Raw genomic sequence first — 14,444 nt, forward strand, 5'->3', positions numbered from 1 at the left:
TTATGTTTTGTTAATAGTGAGAATTTTACCTTAAAATAATGTGGGACCCCCATAAAGATACAGTTGAAACCAGAAGTTTACACATATTTGTATAAAAAGGCACATAACTATTTAAAAAAAAATTCAAATGTTAATGTGACTAAACTTTTTCTCTTTTAGGTAAGTTAGGATTATCAAATTTGTTTCTTTTATGCTTAATAGCAGAAATTGTTATAACTTTTCTTGAAAGTCAAGTTTACATACATAAAGATTATTATGCCTTTGAAAAAGCTCAGATAATGGTGTCAAGGTTTTGGAAGTTTCTGATTAATTGACAACATTTGAGTTTATTGGAGGCACAACTCTAGAATAGTATTTAAGGAAAACCTCATGCAAACTGCTTCCTTGTGTGACAAGATGAGAAAATCAACAAGCCAGAATCAACAAAAAAATCCAGATTATAATTTGCTAAATTACACTGGGAAAAAATAATAATTTTTGAAGACATGTCCTGTGGTCTGATGTGTGAAGTGTTACAGTTGGAGGACAAAGTGGAAAATTCACAAGCCTAGGAACACCATCCCAACTGTGAAGTATGGGGGCAGCAGCATCATATTGTGAGGCTGTGTTGCTGCAGGAGGGACTGGTCCACTTCACAGCATAGATGGCATCATGAAGAAAGAACATTATGTAGATACAATGAAGCAACATCTTAAGACATCAGCCTTAAAACTTGGCCACAAATGGGTCTTCCAAACGGACCATGACCCTAAGCATACTGCCAAATTAGTTAAAATGTGACAACAGAGTGAATGTTTTGGAGTGGCCATCACAAAGCCCGGACCTTAATACTAGAAAATTTATGAGCAGAATTGAAAAAGCTTTTGCGAGCAAGACAGCCTACAAATCTGACTCAGTTACACCAATTCTGTTAGGAAAAATGGGCCAAAATTCAAATTGTTGTGAGAAGCTTGTGGAGGGATACCCAAAACATCTGACCAAAGTTATACAGTTTAAAAGCAAAGCTAAAAAAAAAACAAGGAAATGTATGTAAACTTTTTACTGTTTAGAAATTAATTAAAAAAAATCTCAACAACAACAACAAAAAAACTCCCATTATTCTGGCATTTAGCAAATGCAAATTATTTAGGTAATCCTAACAGACCTAAATAGTAAACGTTTAGTTTGATTTAACATCAGACATTTTTAAAAAATGTTTATGCTCTTTTCTTTAGAGAGTATGTAAACTTCTGGTTTCAACTGTATGTCTTATGGATGTTGTTAGATTTGAGTCTGCTTCAACAGATTAGTATCAATTTAAGGCTATTTTGTTTAAATCCATAGACCAAAACAGTCATTGACAAGCTGCAGAAGTTGGTCTCGTCTGAAGGAAGGTTCAAGAACCTCAGAGAGGCCTTAAAAAAGTAAGTTTTCTGAAGTAAGTTTTATTTTTATTTTATTTTGTTATAACAATGTCTAATATTTTGCTTCTTATGTGCGTTTTTTCAGTTGTGACCCTCCCTGTGTGCCATATTTGGGAATGTATCTCACTGACTTGGCCTTTATTGAGGAGGGGACGCCCAACTACACAGAGGACAACCTGGTCAATTTTTCCAAGATGCGAATGGTGGGTCATTTGTTTTTCTTTTAATATGTCTGTGTATTTAATGCATATGGGGGGGGGGAGTCACAGGTAGTATTTTGTTTACTCCTTTTCTGCATTTTACAGATTTCCCATATCATCCGAGAAATCAGGCAGTTTCAGCAAACGGCGTATAAGATTGATTACCAGCCAAAGGTATTAAACTGTTATTGGTTTGTGCTGGCAAAGTACAGTTAGTAGTTATAAGGTTTGTTTTGTTCTGTATTTAGAGGAAATAAGCTATTTAATCATAAAATCTATTTGACTTCCAACTTTTACCTACAAACTAAAATAAAAGGCTTAATTTAAAGGAATGTCTATTAATAGATATCATAATTATTGTTTTAACAATGTGCAAATTTATAAACTCATTTTCATCTCATTACTTCCAGCCACAGGCAGTTTTTAAAAATATATTTAAAATAAACTTTCAAAATTGCTTAGAGTTTACAACTATACATAAAGCAATGAACATAATAAGGTTATAAAAATGCTCTTTAAAAAATAAAAATACAAACTGAATTAGATTAGGTTACCTTCGGTAAAAAAAAGAATTTGATAAGGAATTAAATTGTTTAAAGAATGTTTTCTTGTATCTAACTTTATATCCTACAATTCTGAATGTATTTATTTACTTTTCTGAGGAAAACAAATAGTTATATTTATATTATATATGATATGAATTATTATTATGATTATGCTAATGATTAAAACTGTATAATATTGTGACATTATAATATGTAATCTAGGCCATAAAATAAGATCTTTCAATGTTATTAGCGTTATTTTTTTTTTTTACAGTTCTGTATCTTAAAAAATGGCAAAATTGTGAGAAACAAACTCAACATTTAATCTCAAAATCTTCTATAAAATACAAGTTTATATCTAGCAATTTTATTATAAACTCACAGGGCTGCTCTCTCTTCTAAAGAAACAAACCTCTCGGATAATATTTCACACCCTATTTAGGAGTGAAGTATTATATTGTCTAAAAAAATAATTACTGCTTTCTGCTTTCTTTAATGAGCATTGTTGACACTGTAGTTGAGGATTGCCTTGAATATGAATCTGACTCTGTGTTTGTCTTCCAGGCAGCACTATATTTACTGGACAGAAGCGCAGTAATGGAAGAAGAAGGCCTGTATGAAGCCTCTCTCAGAATTGAGCCTAAAGTGCCCAACTGAGAGAGGCTCTACTAGACATCCACACAATGTACAGACACTACGCTCTCGACAGTAAACATCCATGTGTTCTGTTCTGTAACATGATTATTACTCCTGGATGTGTTTTCTTGTTTTTAGTCGTAACCAAATGTTGCCTAATTGTTTCAGAACTTTCACCGAGGACTTACCTGTTGATTTCAGCCTCTGTTTTCAGAAATTCATATTCCTTCCCCTTCCAAAATATGATTTACTTCAGTACAGGATACACTGTAAATGCATAAATGAGCAGTTTTTTGTATTTCTGATTCATAGATTTTTATTTATTTATTATTTTAATTGCATTACAGGACACTAATCTTTCCTCCAACAACTTTTGAAGTTGAAAAACGTTGGAAGAAAAAAAATTGCATTTATTGACATTTTTAATAGTTTGAAGAGAGGTATTGTCTGGACTGGTTTGGTAAATTATGGTAGAAAAGCCTGATAATAAACTACCAGTACTTTCTTCTGTTATGTTACTGACGCAATTCTTAATAAATATACTATTTATTATACAATACACTACTTCAAACTACTAGAATGTCAATGAAAGTCACTTTATTAAAATGCAGAGTTAAATTTTCAGCATCAAAAGTTGACGATGCAGAAATCAAGGTCTCATAATCCAATTCAATTATAAACAGAAAACACTAGCGAATCAGAAAATATGGAAACTGTTCTTTTTTTTTTTTTTTTTTTTTACAGCGTGATTAATTTCAAGGTGTGGTTGTTTCTTTAATTGATCAGGCTCATCCACATCACCTTAATGAAATGTGAAAAGCCAGCAGGAGCTTTTTGAGATTTTACTAAATGCATGTAACTAATTTACGGTATATGCAAACCATGTAGCAATGTGGAAAGCAGATATATTATTGTATACAACCAAGCGTATAGAAACTTATACTGTTATACTATTATATTCCATATCACTGTACTTAGCTGAACCATTTTTACATCTATTGGTTGCGATAATTAACGTCCATTACCCGATTTCACAAAGAGCTTGTTTGGACATGCCTAAAATGCCATGACATGTCTTATTAAGTAATTAAAATATGTTCAAAAGATATGGGATGTCTCTACTATTGGCCAGTTGAGATTTTGATCTGCTCTTGCATGGGAAGTTTGTTCATTTAAATGCAAAGAAGTTTTTTTTTTTTCTAATGATTTCCTCAGCGAAAACTATTGGATCAGCAGTATGTTTCTAGTCATTGTTTACCCATTAATGTTTCTGTTGCTCACAGCCACATTTCTCAGCATTCTAGGGGAAAACAAAAGGTATTCTGGGTTTAACACTATCCTTCTACACCAGTTTATCCAGCTATTGTACATTTACAGACAATCTATGTCCTTCTTGCTGTTCCAGTGATTGTGGAACGTGACTGAATATCACTTTGTAAAATGCATTGTCGTTTAAGAGTATGATCAAAAGTGAATGACCTTCCCGCTTGCAGCATACAAAAGGTATTTTTGTAGTCCTAGAATAAAGACGTAGGGTTCTGCATCCTTACCTTAAAAAAAGAAATAAAATTAAAAAAAAGACAGTAGAAACATTTTTGTACAAACATTGTCAACTCGCCACACAGAAAAGTATTCTGTATATTTTGTACATGCAGCCCTATGTATTTCTTAACATGTACTAGTTTAAAGCACACCTCTTAAAAGCGTTGTATCCTATGCTTACACACTCAATGCTATATGATTTGTGATTTTTGAAACCATGATCTAGAGGTAGAGGACTTTAAAGTGTTTTTGCATATACTGTAATCCTGTCTATAATCATTCTCTTAGCAGGAATATAGTAATGTAGTGCTTATTCTGTGAATATTTGTATGTATTTTTACTATGTACAGTCTGGAAACACACTAAACGCTCACGTGGCAGGCATGCAACACTGTATCAGCCAGAAACTTTAAAAACAAGACTATATATATATGTATATATATATATATATATATATATATATATATATATATATATATATATATATATATATATATATATATATATATATATACTTTATACAAATCTATGTGCACATACTCTTATAAATGATATATAAACAAACAAACATTTTGCTGTTAGCAATACCCAGTGGTATGAGAATTATCTTTCAACCCTTACGTTTATTTCCACGGCTCGGGAAATATTTCCAGTTTTGTACAAAAAAGATAAATGAACAGAAAAGAAAAAGAAAGAAAATTAAATAAACTGTATGTTTCCTGATTACCTCTTGCTAATAAATCTATTCTATCTCAGGGGGATATTGCTTGCTTGTATGTGGTTTTTGTCAAGCTCACTTCATTTTTGCCTGATGAAATACTGGGTCATATTAAGTAGAAATATGCAGGCCACATTTATTAACTATTTACACCCTTTTTTGTCTTCATTTATTTTTGATAATTTCTGGTTGTATTAATTGTCCTATAAAACATAATAAGCATTAACAGCATAAATTGTACCTAAATATATATTTAAATCTAAATTGTAATGTATATTAGTAAAGAATTATAATAAATTATAATTGTAATCTTTTATTCTTATTTTTTCAATCTATTTTACAAATATCCACAATAAGAAAAAATATGAGTTGATAAAATATACCCACTAAAAGTCTAGTATTAATCCAAAGTTCATGTTTATACAAGAAAAATGCATTACATTCTCTGTAAATGCACTTTTATTTTATTGACAATTTTGAAATATTTAAATGTAACATTTGTACTTTTTTTGCATTGTTCTTTTCCATTTTAGATGTTTCAGCTTTGAGCACAGCAAGTCAAATGAACAAGATTTTAATATTTATGTAAGTATAAGTATATGGTGCGTGCATTAGTATGGATATTGTAGTTTTTTATTTATTTATTTAGCAATAATGTAAAGAATCAAAAAAGTTATAGACTATTGGGCAATTTTATGGAAAGATAGAACTAAATTGAAGCTCACAAAAACCCTAGTTATCATATCTAACCCTGTGCAAATGTGCTTTCATTTGTTGCCCAGTTTTGAAATGTATTTGATTTGAATTAAAAAATAATAATAATAAAAAATTGCACCGTTTCTTTTTCCTTTTGAAATAAGAAAGTGTACAGAAAGGTTACAATTAATGTTTGTGCTGCCTTTTATACAAAAGTATCAAATGGGCTATGCAAAGAGAGAATGAGACATTTATAAATAGCTTACATGCATATTGCCTAATCTGGACATGGCATAATCATGTGCTGTTTATGGTCCCTAATGTTGTAAACAATACGGCCATTTTTCAAAAACAAAAGTGGTAAACGTGCCCTTTTGAGCTGCCTTAAAGCCAAGTAAAAATAAATATTTGGTCATGTGATCATCGTGCATCAGTGAAGACACGCTCTCTGAACGATACGCTTTGTCTGAGCGTCGTTTTGCAAATATATATGAGGTATGAGGTATATCTCAAAATGCCCTTAATTTGGTTTGCATGAAATAATTAGTAAAACAATTTTAGTGCACTTTAACACGCAGAGCAGCGGCCAGTGAAGGTCCTCCCCCAGAAAGAAGGAGGAGTTGGGGCTCATGTGAGCACATCTCGCTACTGTACCGGTGTTATTGTTCACAGGACAGGAGAGAAGATGAACAGGCTGATTTTAGCGGTCCTGTTCGCGGTTCTCTATCAGGTACTTGCAGTTCCGTTGTACACCGAGGAAGGTAAGGTATCAGCCAACTCTTTTGACCTTGTTTTCTTTCCACGTAGACTACTGTACGTGCGCTGCTGCGTCGTAACGTTACTTTCGCTTTCGACTTATTTTGCGTTTAATATGCATGTTACGTTAAAAATCTACAGCTATAATGATATATTACATATATAACATTTAAAATAGATTTTGTGGAGATAATTACTCGTGTTAAATGAATAAAACAGAATGTGATTTGCATAAGCAGTGTGTATCCATACATTTTTACAAACATCACTATTATTTGTTACAGATAAGTATCATTTCAAATCATGGATGTCTCAGGTAAGACTCAATTGTTTTGTAACTTCATGTCACAACCCAAGGGAAATTAAGGCGACTCTGAATTAAGGAAGTAAGGTTATGAGGAAGAAAAGTCTAACTCCATTTCTTTTCAAATTTGCAGTACAATAAAAAATATGAGATAAATGAATTTTACCAGCGGCTGCAGATATTCCTGGAGAACAAGAAGAGGATTGACCAACATAATGAAGGAAACCACAAGTTTTCAAGTAGGACATTTACAATGATTTCCCAGAAGTCTGTTTGTATTTGATGTAAATACATTTACATATAATGTTTCTCTTTTTACAGTGGGACTGAACCAGTTTTCAGACATGACCTTTGCTGAATTTAAAAAGACTTACCTCCTGACGGAACCCCAGGTACTATTTTTAACAATATCTCGTGATCAACGAGGAAATAGGAAAGTACCACAATACTTCAGCATTTTTTCACCACCTCACAGAACTGTTCCGCCACTAGAGGGAATCATGTGAGCAGTAATGGGCTTTACCCTGATGCTATCGACTGGAGAACCAAGGGACACTACATTACTGATGTCAAGAATCAGGTAGCTTGCAACTGTTGCTCTAATAACTGTCTATTGTCCATATAATGTTTAAGCTGGTTGTTAATTCAGGGCACTACTTTCAGGGACCCTGCGGGAGCTGCTGGACTTTTTCCACCACAGGCTGTCTGGAGTCTGTCACTGCTATCGCCACAGGAAAACTCCTGCAACTAGTATGTAGATGTTGATTCAATATGATATTGGTAGTGAGCATTCATTATTAGATGTTAGTAATAATCTAATTAATAACATTTTAATTTAGTGTCTTAATTTAGTTCATCTTAATTTAGTGCCAACATTAAAATAATAATTCCTTTTTCCTGCCCTCTAGCTTGTGTAAGCAAACCCTAAATAATACATTCATAATATATCATATAATCTATACAAATCACTGCACAGGGGGTTTTCAACCAGAGGTCCAGAAACAACCACAGGGCCCCAAAAAACGAACTTGTTTAAATCAATACAAGCAAGATTAAAATAAGTATAAATAAATAAATAAAAATTCAGTGTTAAAATGATCTAGTAATTGAAAAGTTCAGATGCAAAAACCTCTAAATGCCGACTGAAATCGTAAAAAATCTTAATTTTTCTCAACCTCTATTGTAATTATGTTAAGTTATTTCACTTGAAAGGTAATGAAAAAAACTTATCTGTCACTATAGATGTAAACTTACTGAGCCAGATACCAGATAAAAAAATATCAAATGACTTTTAGAGGATTTTGCATCTAAACTCTTCAATTGTAATCATTTTACAGGGTGTCCGCGGAGTCATGAAATGTCGTAAATTTCAAAAGATTAATATTAGGCCTTTAAAAGTCTTAAATTCACTGAAATATTCTGCCGTAGGTATAAATCATTTTAAACAGGTATTAATTTACCTATGTCCAGGTAAAGCTAACCTATCTGGCCAACACATGACACATCCCTTTATATAATCTTCCATTTATACAAAAACTAATTACAGACGTAAGTGGGCCATTAGAAAAAAAAGCTTAGTGTTTAGCTCTGTATAAGTCTGAAATTGCATTCATAATGGTCTTAAAGGAGTCTTAAAAAAGACTGATTTGAAGAAACCTGCATAAACCCTTTTTTAATTAATGTGATAATTATGACGAAAGTGGATTCCAAGAAATTATTCACAATTAAATGAATAAAACATGAAAAAGGAAGTACAAAGTAGATCAAAATGAAAAATAATTAGATTCAATTAATAGGTTAACACTTGTGTAATTAATATTTAGATTAATAAATAAACAGATAAAGTATTATAAGGAGTAGGTAAAAATCTATCAAATACTTTCCAAATAACATTTTATATCAGTTTATTATATTATTTTGTTGGATCTTAATTCTACAAACTAAACAGAATAATTTAGCTACAATTGCAGTTGAAATGCAATGTATTTATATTTTCACACACACACACACACACACACACACGCGCGCGCACACACACACACACACACACACACACACACACACACACACACACACACACACACACACACACACACACACACACAATTCCTCTGTTTTCAGTCTTTCTTGAAAAATACTTCTAATATGCTGGTCAAGATATCTTATAATTTTTAATCTTGAATGATTTAAGTATTGAGTTGCTAATATTTTTTTGCATATTATTATTATTTAGGATTTTTCAATAAATTTATGCAGCCATAAACAAAAGAATGTTCTTTATTCTAACGGTCCCCTTCAAACATCTGAATGATTTCTATTTTTTAATGTTTACTTTATTTTCCAAACATTTCACTGGTTATATAAAACCCCAGTTTATTGTGTCTGACCACTTCCTGTTTCTGCATTGTTTTACAGGCAGAGCAGCAGCTTATAGATTGTGCAGGTGATTTCGACAATCATGGTTGCAACGGGTGAGTTTGATCAAAGAAGGTGTTACATTTCAAAGTTATCTGTGCTGATTGTGTTGAGTTGGACATTAAGGTTTTAAGAGTAAAGTCTAAAAGGGATAAACAACCTTTTAATCTTGTCACATGCTTTTTAGAGGACTCCCGAGTCATGCCTTTGAGTATATCATGTACAACAAAGGTCTTATGACAGAAGATGATTATCCCTACCAGGCTAAAGTGAGTACTTTACTCTTTTTTTTTCTTACTGTTTTTAAAGGATCACTTATAAAGTCATGTAACCCATGCTTGTGTTTAGGGGGGTCAATGTAGATTCAAACCACAATTGGCTGCAGCTTTTGTGAAGGAAGTTGTAAACATCACAAAGGTAATTGATGGCGCATCTACAAGTATTAAACATTTGGTATGTCTGATTCTAATTGTGAATTTATGTTATTAGTATGATGAAATGGGCATGGTGGATGCAGTTGCCAGGTTGAACCCTGTCAGCTTCGCATATGAGGTGACATCTGATTTCATGCACTACAAGGATGGAATTTATACCAGGTTGGGATGAAATATGTATTTTCACTTCTATATTTTGGCATACATTTTAAAGTGCTTCATGATATAGTGCTACTTGAATAATAGCAAAGAGCTTAGAATCACCAAGAGCTGGCACTCAATAGAACGTTCCATTGCAACAGCAGCGCACAGCAGCAGCCCCGGATTCCGCCATTTTGGATTGAAAGCGATCGGCTGTCTATTATATCTTATTGCTGTTGCAATGACAAGCAGCTGCTTTTTTTTATTTTTTTTAAGTGCATTAAAGCTGAGATACAACCTGAAAAACTACAATACAACACTTACTATCACAATCATCAGCACTTTTAATAGTCTATTTTACATACTTTTAATATGCTGTTGTTCTATTGGAATTTTCATTTCAAAATGGCCGTGGGGGCATCTAGTGGCTGTTTCCCAAATCGCACTAGAGTGTCACCTCTTGGTGATTCTATGCGCTTTGATAATAGTGCAAAAAATGTGCATCTAGTCAGTTATTATTCACAGACGTTGTGAGAAAAAACAATAAATATCACGTCACAAAACAATTAATGTCGTACATATTTGAGATTTCCAGCTTGGGATCATATGTGGAGAACATAGAAAATTCATATTTTGTTCATATTTTCTTACAAAATTAATTTTCTCACAAAATTCAAAATAATACAGTTTAGAATGTCATAATAACTGACCAATCAGAATCAAGTATTCCAGATAGCCATGTCATAACATATAATAAACATAATTTTATATATTAATTTTGTGTCAGTTCATGGAAATATATGTAACATGTTATAACTGTTTTACAGCACTGAGTGTCACAACACTACTGACATGGTAAACCATGCTGTGCTCGCTGTGGGTTATGCTGAGGAGAATGGAACGCCATACTGGATCGTGAAGAACTCCTGGGGAACCAACTGGGGGATTAAAGGGTCTGTTTAAATTTTTTTTTAAATATCGTGCTATGCTATAAGGTAAGAATGGTTGGTTTTAAAGGTGCTGCATGTAAGTTTTTGACTCTTTTAAAGCATAAAATTACCATAATGTATGCAGATATTTAAGAAACATGCCAAGTGAAAATTCTTGCTTTTCTAAAAGAAAAATTCTGTTGTTCAGCTGCAAGAAATAGAAGCCATTTCTAACATATCAATTGGAGGTGCTGGTTAGGACAAAAACTTCTTTTAATATAGAAAATATTCATACTATCGCATATCGTTGCTTTAATATAGAGCACGGTTTAAATCCACTTTTAGTCTTGATCGTGAGACTTGCTCCGTTTGGTCCTCAATCTGGCAACCTGCACTTGTGTTTGTTTTGATCCAGGTACCTAGTTCAGCCACTGGGTGTCAAACTTACATGCTGCACCTTATAAGCACTATTTTATGAAGCTTTAAAACCTTTACAAATCTTTTGTTTTAAATCAGTGGTTTGGAGCACGTATCAGTTTGGTAAGGTCGCTTTATTTCAGTAAACAGGGCATCATAATTGTTTTAAAATGTCTTAAAAATTCAATGGTTGTCCTCTGGCAGTGATCTGTGTAACACCATAAAACTCACATGAATCATCCAGGTTTAATCAGATTGATTCTAAATGGTGAATCACTTAACATGTTTCACTGGTTTTGATTGATTGTCTAGATTGTAGACATTTTAGTGAGGCATTTCATTCATTAATTTTCCTTTAGCTTTGTCCCACTATTCATCAGGGGTCACCACAGTGGAATGAACCGCCAGCTTATTCAGCATATGTTCTACACAGTTGATGCCCTTCCGGCTGCATCCCAGTGCTGGGAAACATCCCTACACACTTCATCAGACACACACACACACACTTTACAGCCAAATTTAATTTATTCAATTCACCTATTGCGCATGTCTTTTTGACTGTGCCGGAAAACTGAAGCACCTGGAGGAAACCCACGTGTATGAACACGGGGAGAACATGCAAACTCCACACAGAAATGCAAACTGACCCAGCCAGGACTCGAACCAGCGACCTTCTTGCTGTAAAGCTAACCACTGCATTTAATGGTATTAGATAATAAGCAAAGAGCTTTTATAGATTAGATTTTAAATTTAAAGTTTACATTATGCATGAAAAAATGTCCTAATGCAGGTTTTTGTTGAATTTACATGGTTTTGACCAGCAGGTTTCATTAGCATATGGTGTTTCAAACTTTTTTCACCCATCATTACTGTTGTTGACCTTATTCTGCGATGTGGAAGTGTGCTTGTTTTGGGAATTGTTGTAGAACTTCTGATTCCGTTGCTTATGGGAGAAATGACTAAGAATAATAATTGGCAGAAAACCATCAATCTACTTGCTCTACAAATGTGTGTTTATAAAAAGTAGAAGAACATAGTAAGAAAATATCAGTTTGCTACATCAAGCAGCGTAAGGAGCTGTTTTTATCATCTTAAAAAGAATGTAAGTGAATGAGACCGGAAGTCTAGAGGCAAGATGACTGCGACCCGCTTGTACTTAAGGAATAAGGTCAATAAGGTTGAAAAATAAGATTGCAGTTAAATATGACCATCTGACCAAGTTATGTGTAATTTTTAAAAATGATCTTTTTTCTCTTCAGATATTTCTACATTGAAAGAGGAAAGAACATGTGTGGACTTGCTGCGTGTTCATCCTATCCTATACCTTTGGTGTAAACAAAAGAAACGCATGAAAAGGGAGACTTTTTGTTTTTACATATTTCTACTCTCACACAAAATCATTTTATGCACAATAGTGTCAGTGATGAGCCATTATAGTCAATACTAGTTTTCATGAAATCAGATAAACACTTATTTTATTTTTATATGTGCATTGATTTAAAACATACAGTAACGCACACTCGATTAGCCTCCAATGTAGTCACTGTTGAAGGAGTTTACTTTGTTAAAATTCAGATTTTGTGTTTTTGATGTTTGCATCAAAAAGTATTGTACTGAAATAAATATTTTCTCAGGGATTGCTTTTGTGTCTATTCTTTAATGAATAATTTTGTACCTGCATATTGGTGTTTAACCATAGAAAAGCTTCATTAAAATGATGATATACAGTTGAAGGCAAAATTATTAGTCCTATTAGTCCTATTATTAGCGCTGTTTAATAATGATAAGATTTTGTAACCTAATAGTTTTGATTTTGTTATTGCCTAAATTAAAATAATATTTTATATTTACTAAAACACTATTCAGCTTAAAGGGCATATTTTAGAGACTTAACTGTGTTTTTTGATTAACTAGGAAAGTTTAATTAGCTAAGTCATTGTATAACAGTGGTTTGATCTCCAGCTAATAGAAATAAAAATAAGTTGCTAATAATATTGACCTTAAACATAAGGATTAAAAAATGCATTTATTCGAGCCAAACTAACTGAAACAATACCTTTTTTTCCATAAGAGAAAATATTACATAATGTCAAAATGCATATCGTTTGGAGCATATCACTCTGCCTTTGTTAATTTTTTTTTATAATTTTTTTGTGTACTTTGTTGTGTTATTTGGTTCACAAGTTATTAAACTGATATGGTCAGATCTAGACGTGAAGAATATGAAATTAAATGCAATTCTCCACACAGCCGGTGAGTGGCAACCTTTCTACATGTTAGTATTTGGACGAACACACCATACACCAGAGAGGAAGCAAATGTTCATGTGCTTATATAATCAACTTTAAGACCAAACTGAAAAAATTGAATGAACAAAAATGGCCAGCTAATAAATAACATTACTACAAAACAATTTTATACTGGGTGTCGCGAACAAGCCTGGAGGCGGAAGTGATGTTATTGGCAGATGACCAATGAGAGAGCGAGTTGCAAATACGCGGTAAGCACAAGTTTTCAGCGGTGTTTTGGTGGCGTTGTGTGCTGTGTCGGAATATCAGTTTTTTACTTTTTTTGTGGAGGTTATTTCGGTGTTTTATAGATTTGATGTTTGCACGACGGCAAAACGTTACGGTGTGACTGTGTTTTGAATAGTCAAAAATGTTTATTTTAACGGAGCATGTCCGCCTTTATTTGTGTGTTTGTGTTTGTTTGTGGGGTTGATTGAATGGCAAACATACGGACTTTGAGGATATAACGTATATGTGATATAATTGTACAAAAGATGTCGAGTCTTCCTCAAAACAACCTGAAGGAGCATCTGGAGCGACACAACAATGCTGCCCAGAACAAGCTGTCACTGCTCAAACCAAAGCCTGGGTGAGAACATTACTAAATATACTGAGATAAATATCATATAACGTTAGGTAACGTTACAGCATAAAAATAGTCCGAAATCAGAGTCTGCAATAAAGTTATCTCTCTGTCTTGCTTTGTCTAGCTGTCAATGTCGTCTTTAACGACTCACTAATGAATTTTTGTTCTGTAACGTTAACGTTACTTTTATCTCTATCTTTGCGACAGCTTTAACGTTATTTTTATTAAACTTTGTGCATTAATCAATAATACACACGTAACGTTACACGTAGTTCCTTCGACCCTTGTGCATATCAAATTTACATGTAAAAATGTACATGTTATTTTTACAGTGTCCTTGTTACAGCATAACTATGCATACAACGTCTCAGTATGTGTAATGAGTAACTTTGTGATATTGATCTGCATGCGTTTGTTGTATGATTAGGTTTAGT

General features: G+C 33.0%; 3 protein-coding genes across 11 annotated transcripts in view; all 3 read left to right on the forward strand.

Annotated features, from left to right (window-relative positions):
• Positions 1–4,014, forward strand: part of rasgrf1 (Ras protein specific guanine nucleotide releasing factor 1) — an 82,039-nt gene extending 78,025 nt beyond the window's left edge. For 2 of the 4 annotated variants that reach the window (XM_087293221.1, XM_087293223.1), the window contains exons 24-28: positions 1,324–1,403; positions 1,489–1,606; positions 1,709–1,777; positions 2,713–2,758; positions 2,811–4,014. In XM_087293221.1, the coding sequence (XP_087149347.1) occupies positions 1,324–1,403; positions 1,489–1,606; positions 1,709–1,777; positions 2,713–2,758; positions 2,811–2,860 (363 nt within the window). In that variant the 3' untranslated portion in view covers positions 2,861–4,014. Of the gene's footprint in view, positions 1–1,323; positions 1,404–1,488; positions 1,607–1,708; positions 1,778–2,712 lie in introns of all 4 variants that reach the window. The other 2 variants (XM_087293222.1, XM_087293224.1) reach the window with 1 other exon arrangement.
• Positions 4,015–6,419: 2,405 nt separating this feature from the next.
• On the forward strand, positions 6,420–12,773 carry ctsh (cathepsin H). The gene is given in 12 exon segments (NM_212688.1): positions 6,420–6,501; positions 6,781–6,812; positions 6,934–7,039; positions 7,122–7,192; positions 7,276–7,380; positions 7,464–7,550; positions 9,216–9,271; positions 9,403–9,484; positions 9,564–9,632; positions 9,705–9,811; positions 10,618–10,743; positions 12,396–12,773. Coding segments are annotated over 12 exon segments (993 nt in total). The 5' UTR covers positions 6,420–6,425; the 3' UTR covers positions 12,472–12,773.
• A 668-nt stretch (positions 12,774–13,441) lies between these two features.
• Positions 13,442–14,444, forward strand: part of blm (BLM RecQ like helicase) — a 29,569-nt gene continuing 28,566 nt past the window's right edge. For 3 of the 6 annotated variants that reach the window (XR_015515016.1, XM_087293214.1, XM_087293217.1), the window contains exons 1-2: positions 13,442–13,636; positions 13,919–14,013. Coding sequence is in view for 5 of the 6 variants with exons in the window: in XM_087293214.1 (XP_087149340.1) it covers positions 13,604–13,636; positions 13,919–14,013 (128 nt within the window). In the remaining variant the exon portion in view is untranslated. The other 3 variants (XM_087293216.1, XM_087293218.1, XM_087293215.1) reach the window with 2 other exon arrangements.

This window comes from Danio rerio, chromosome 18 (genome assembly GCF_052040795.2).
Source record: "Danio rerio strain M-AB ecotype USA chromosome 18, GRCz13ab, whole genome shotgun sequence".
In the NCBI taxonomy this organism is placed as follows: Eukaryota; Metazoa; Chordata; class Actinopteri; order Cypriniformes; family Danionidae; genus Danio; species Danio rerio.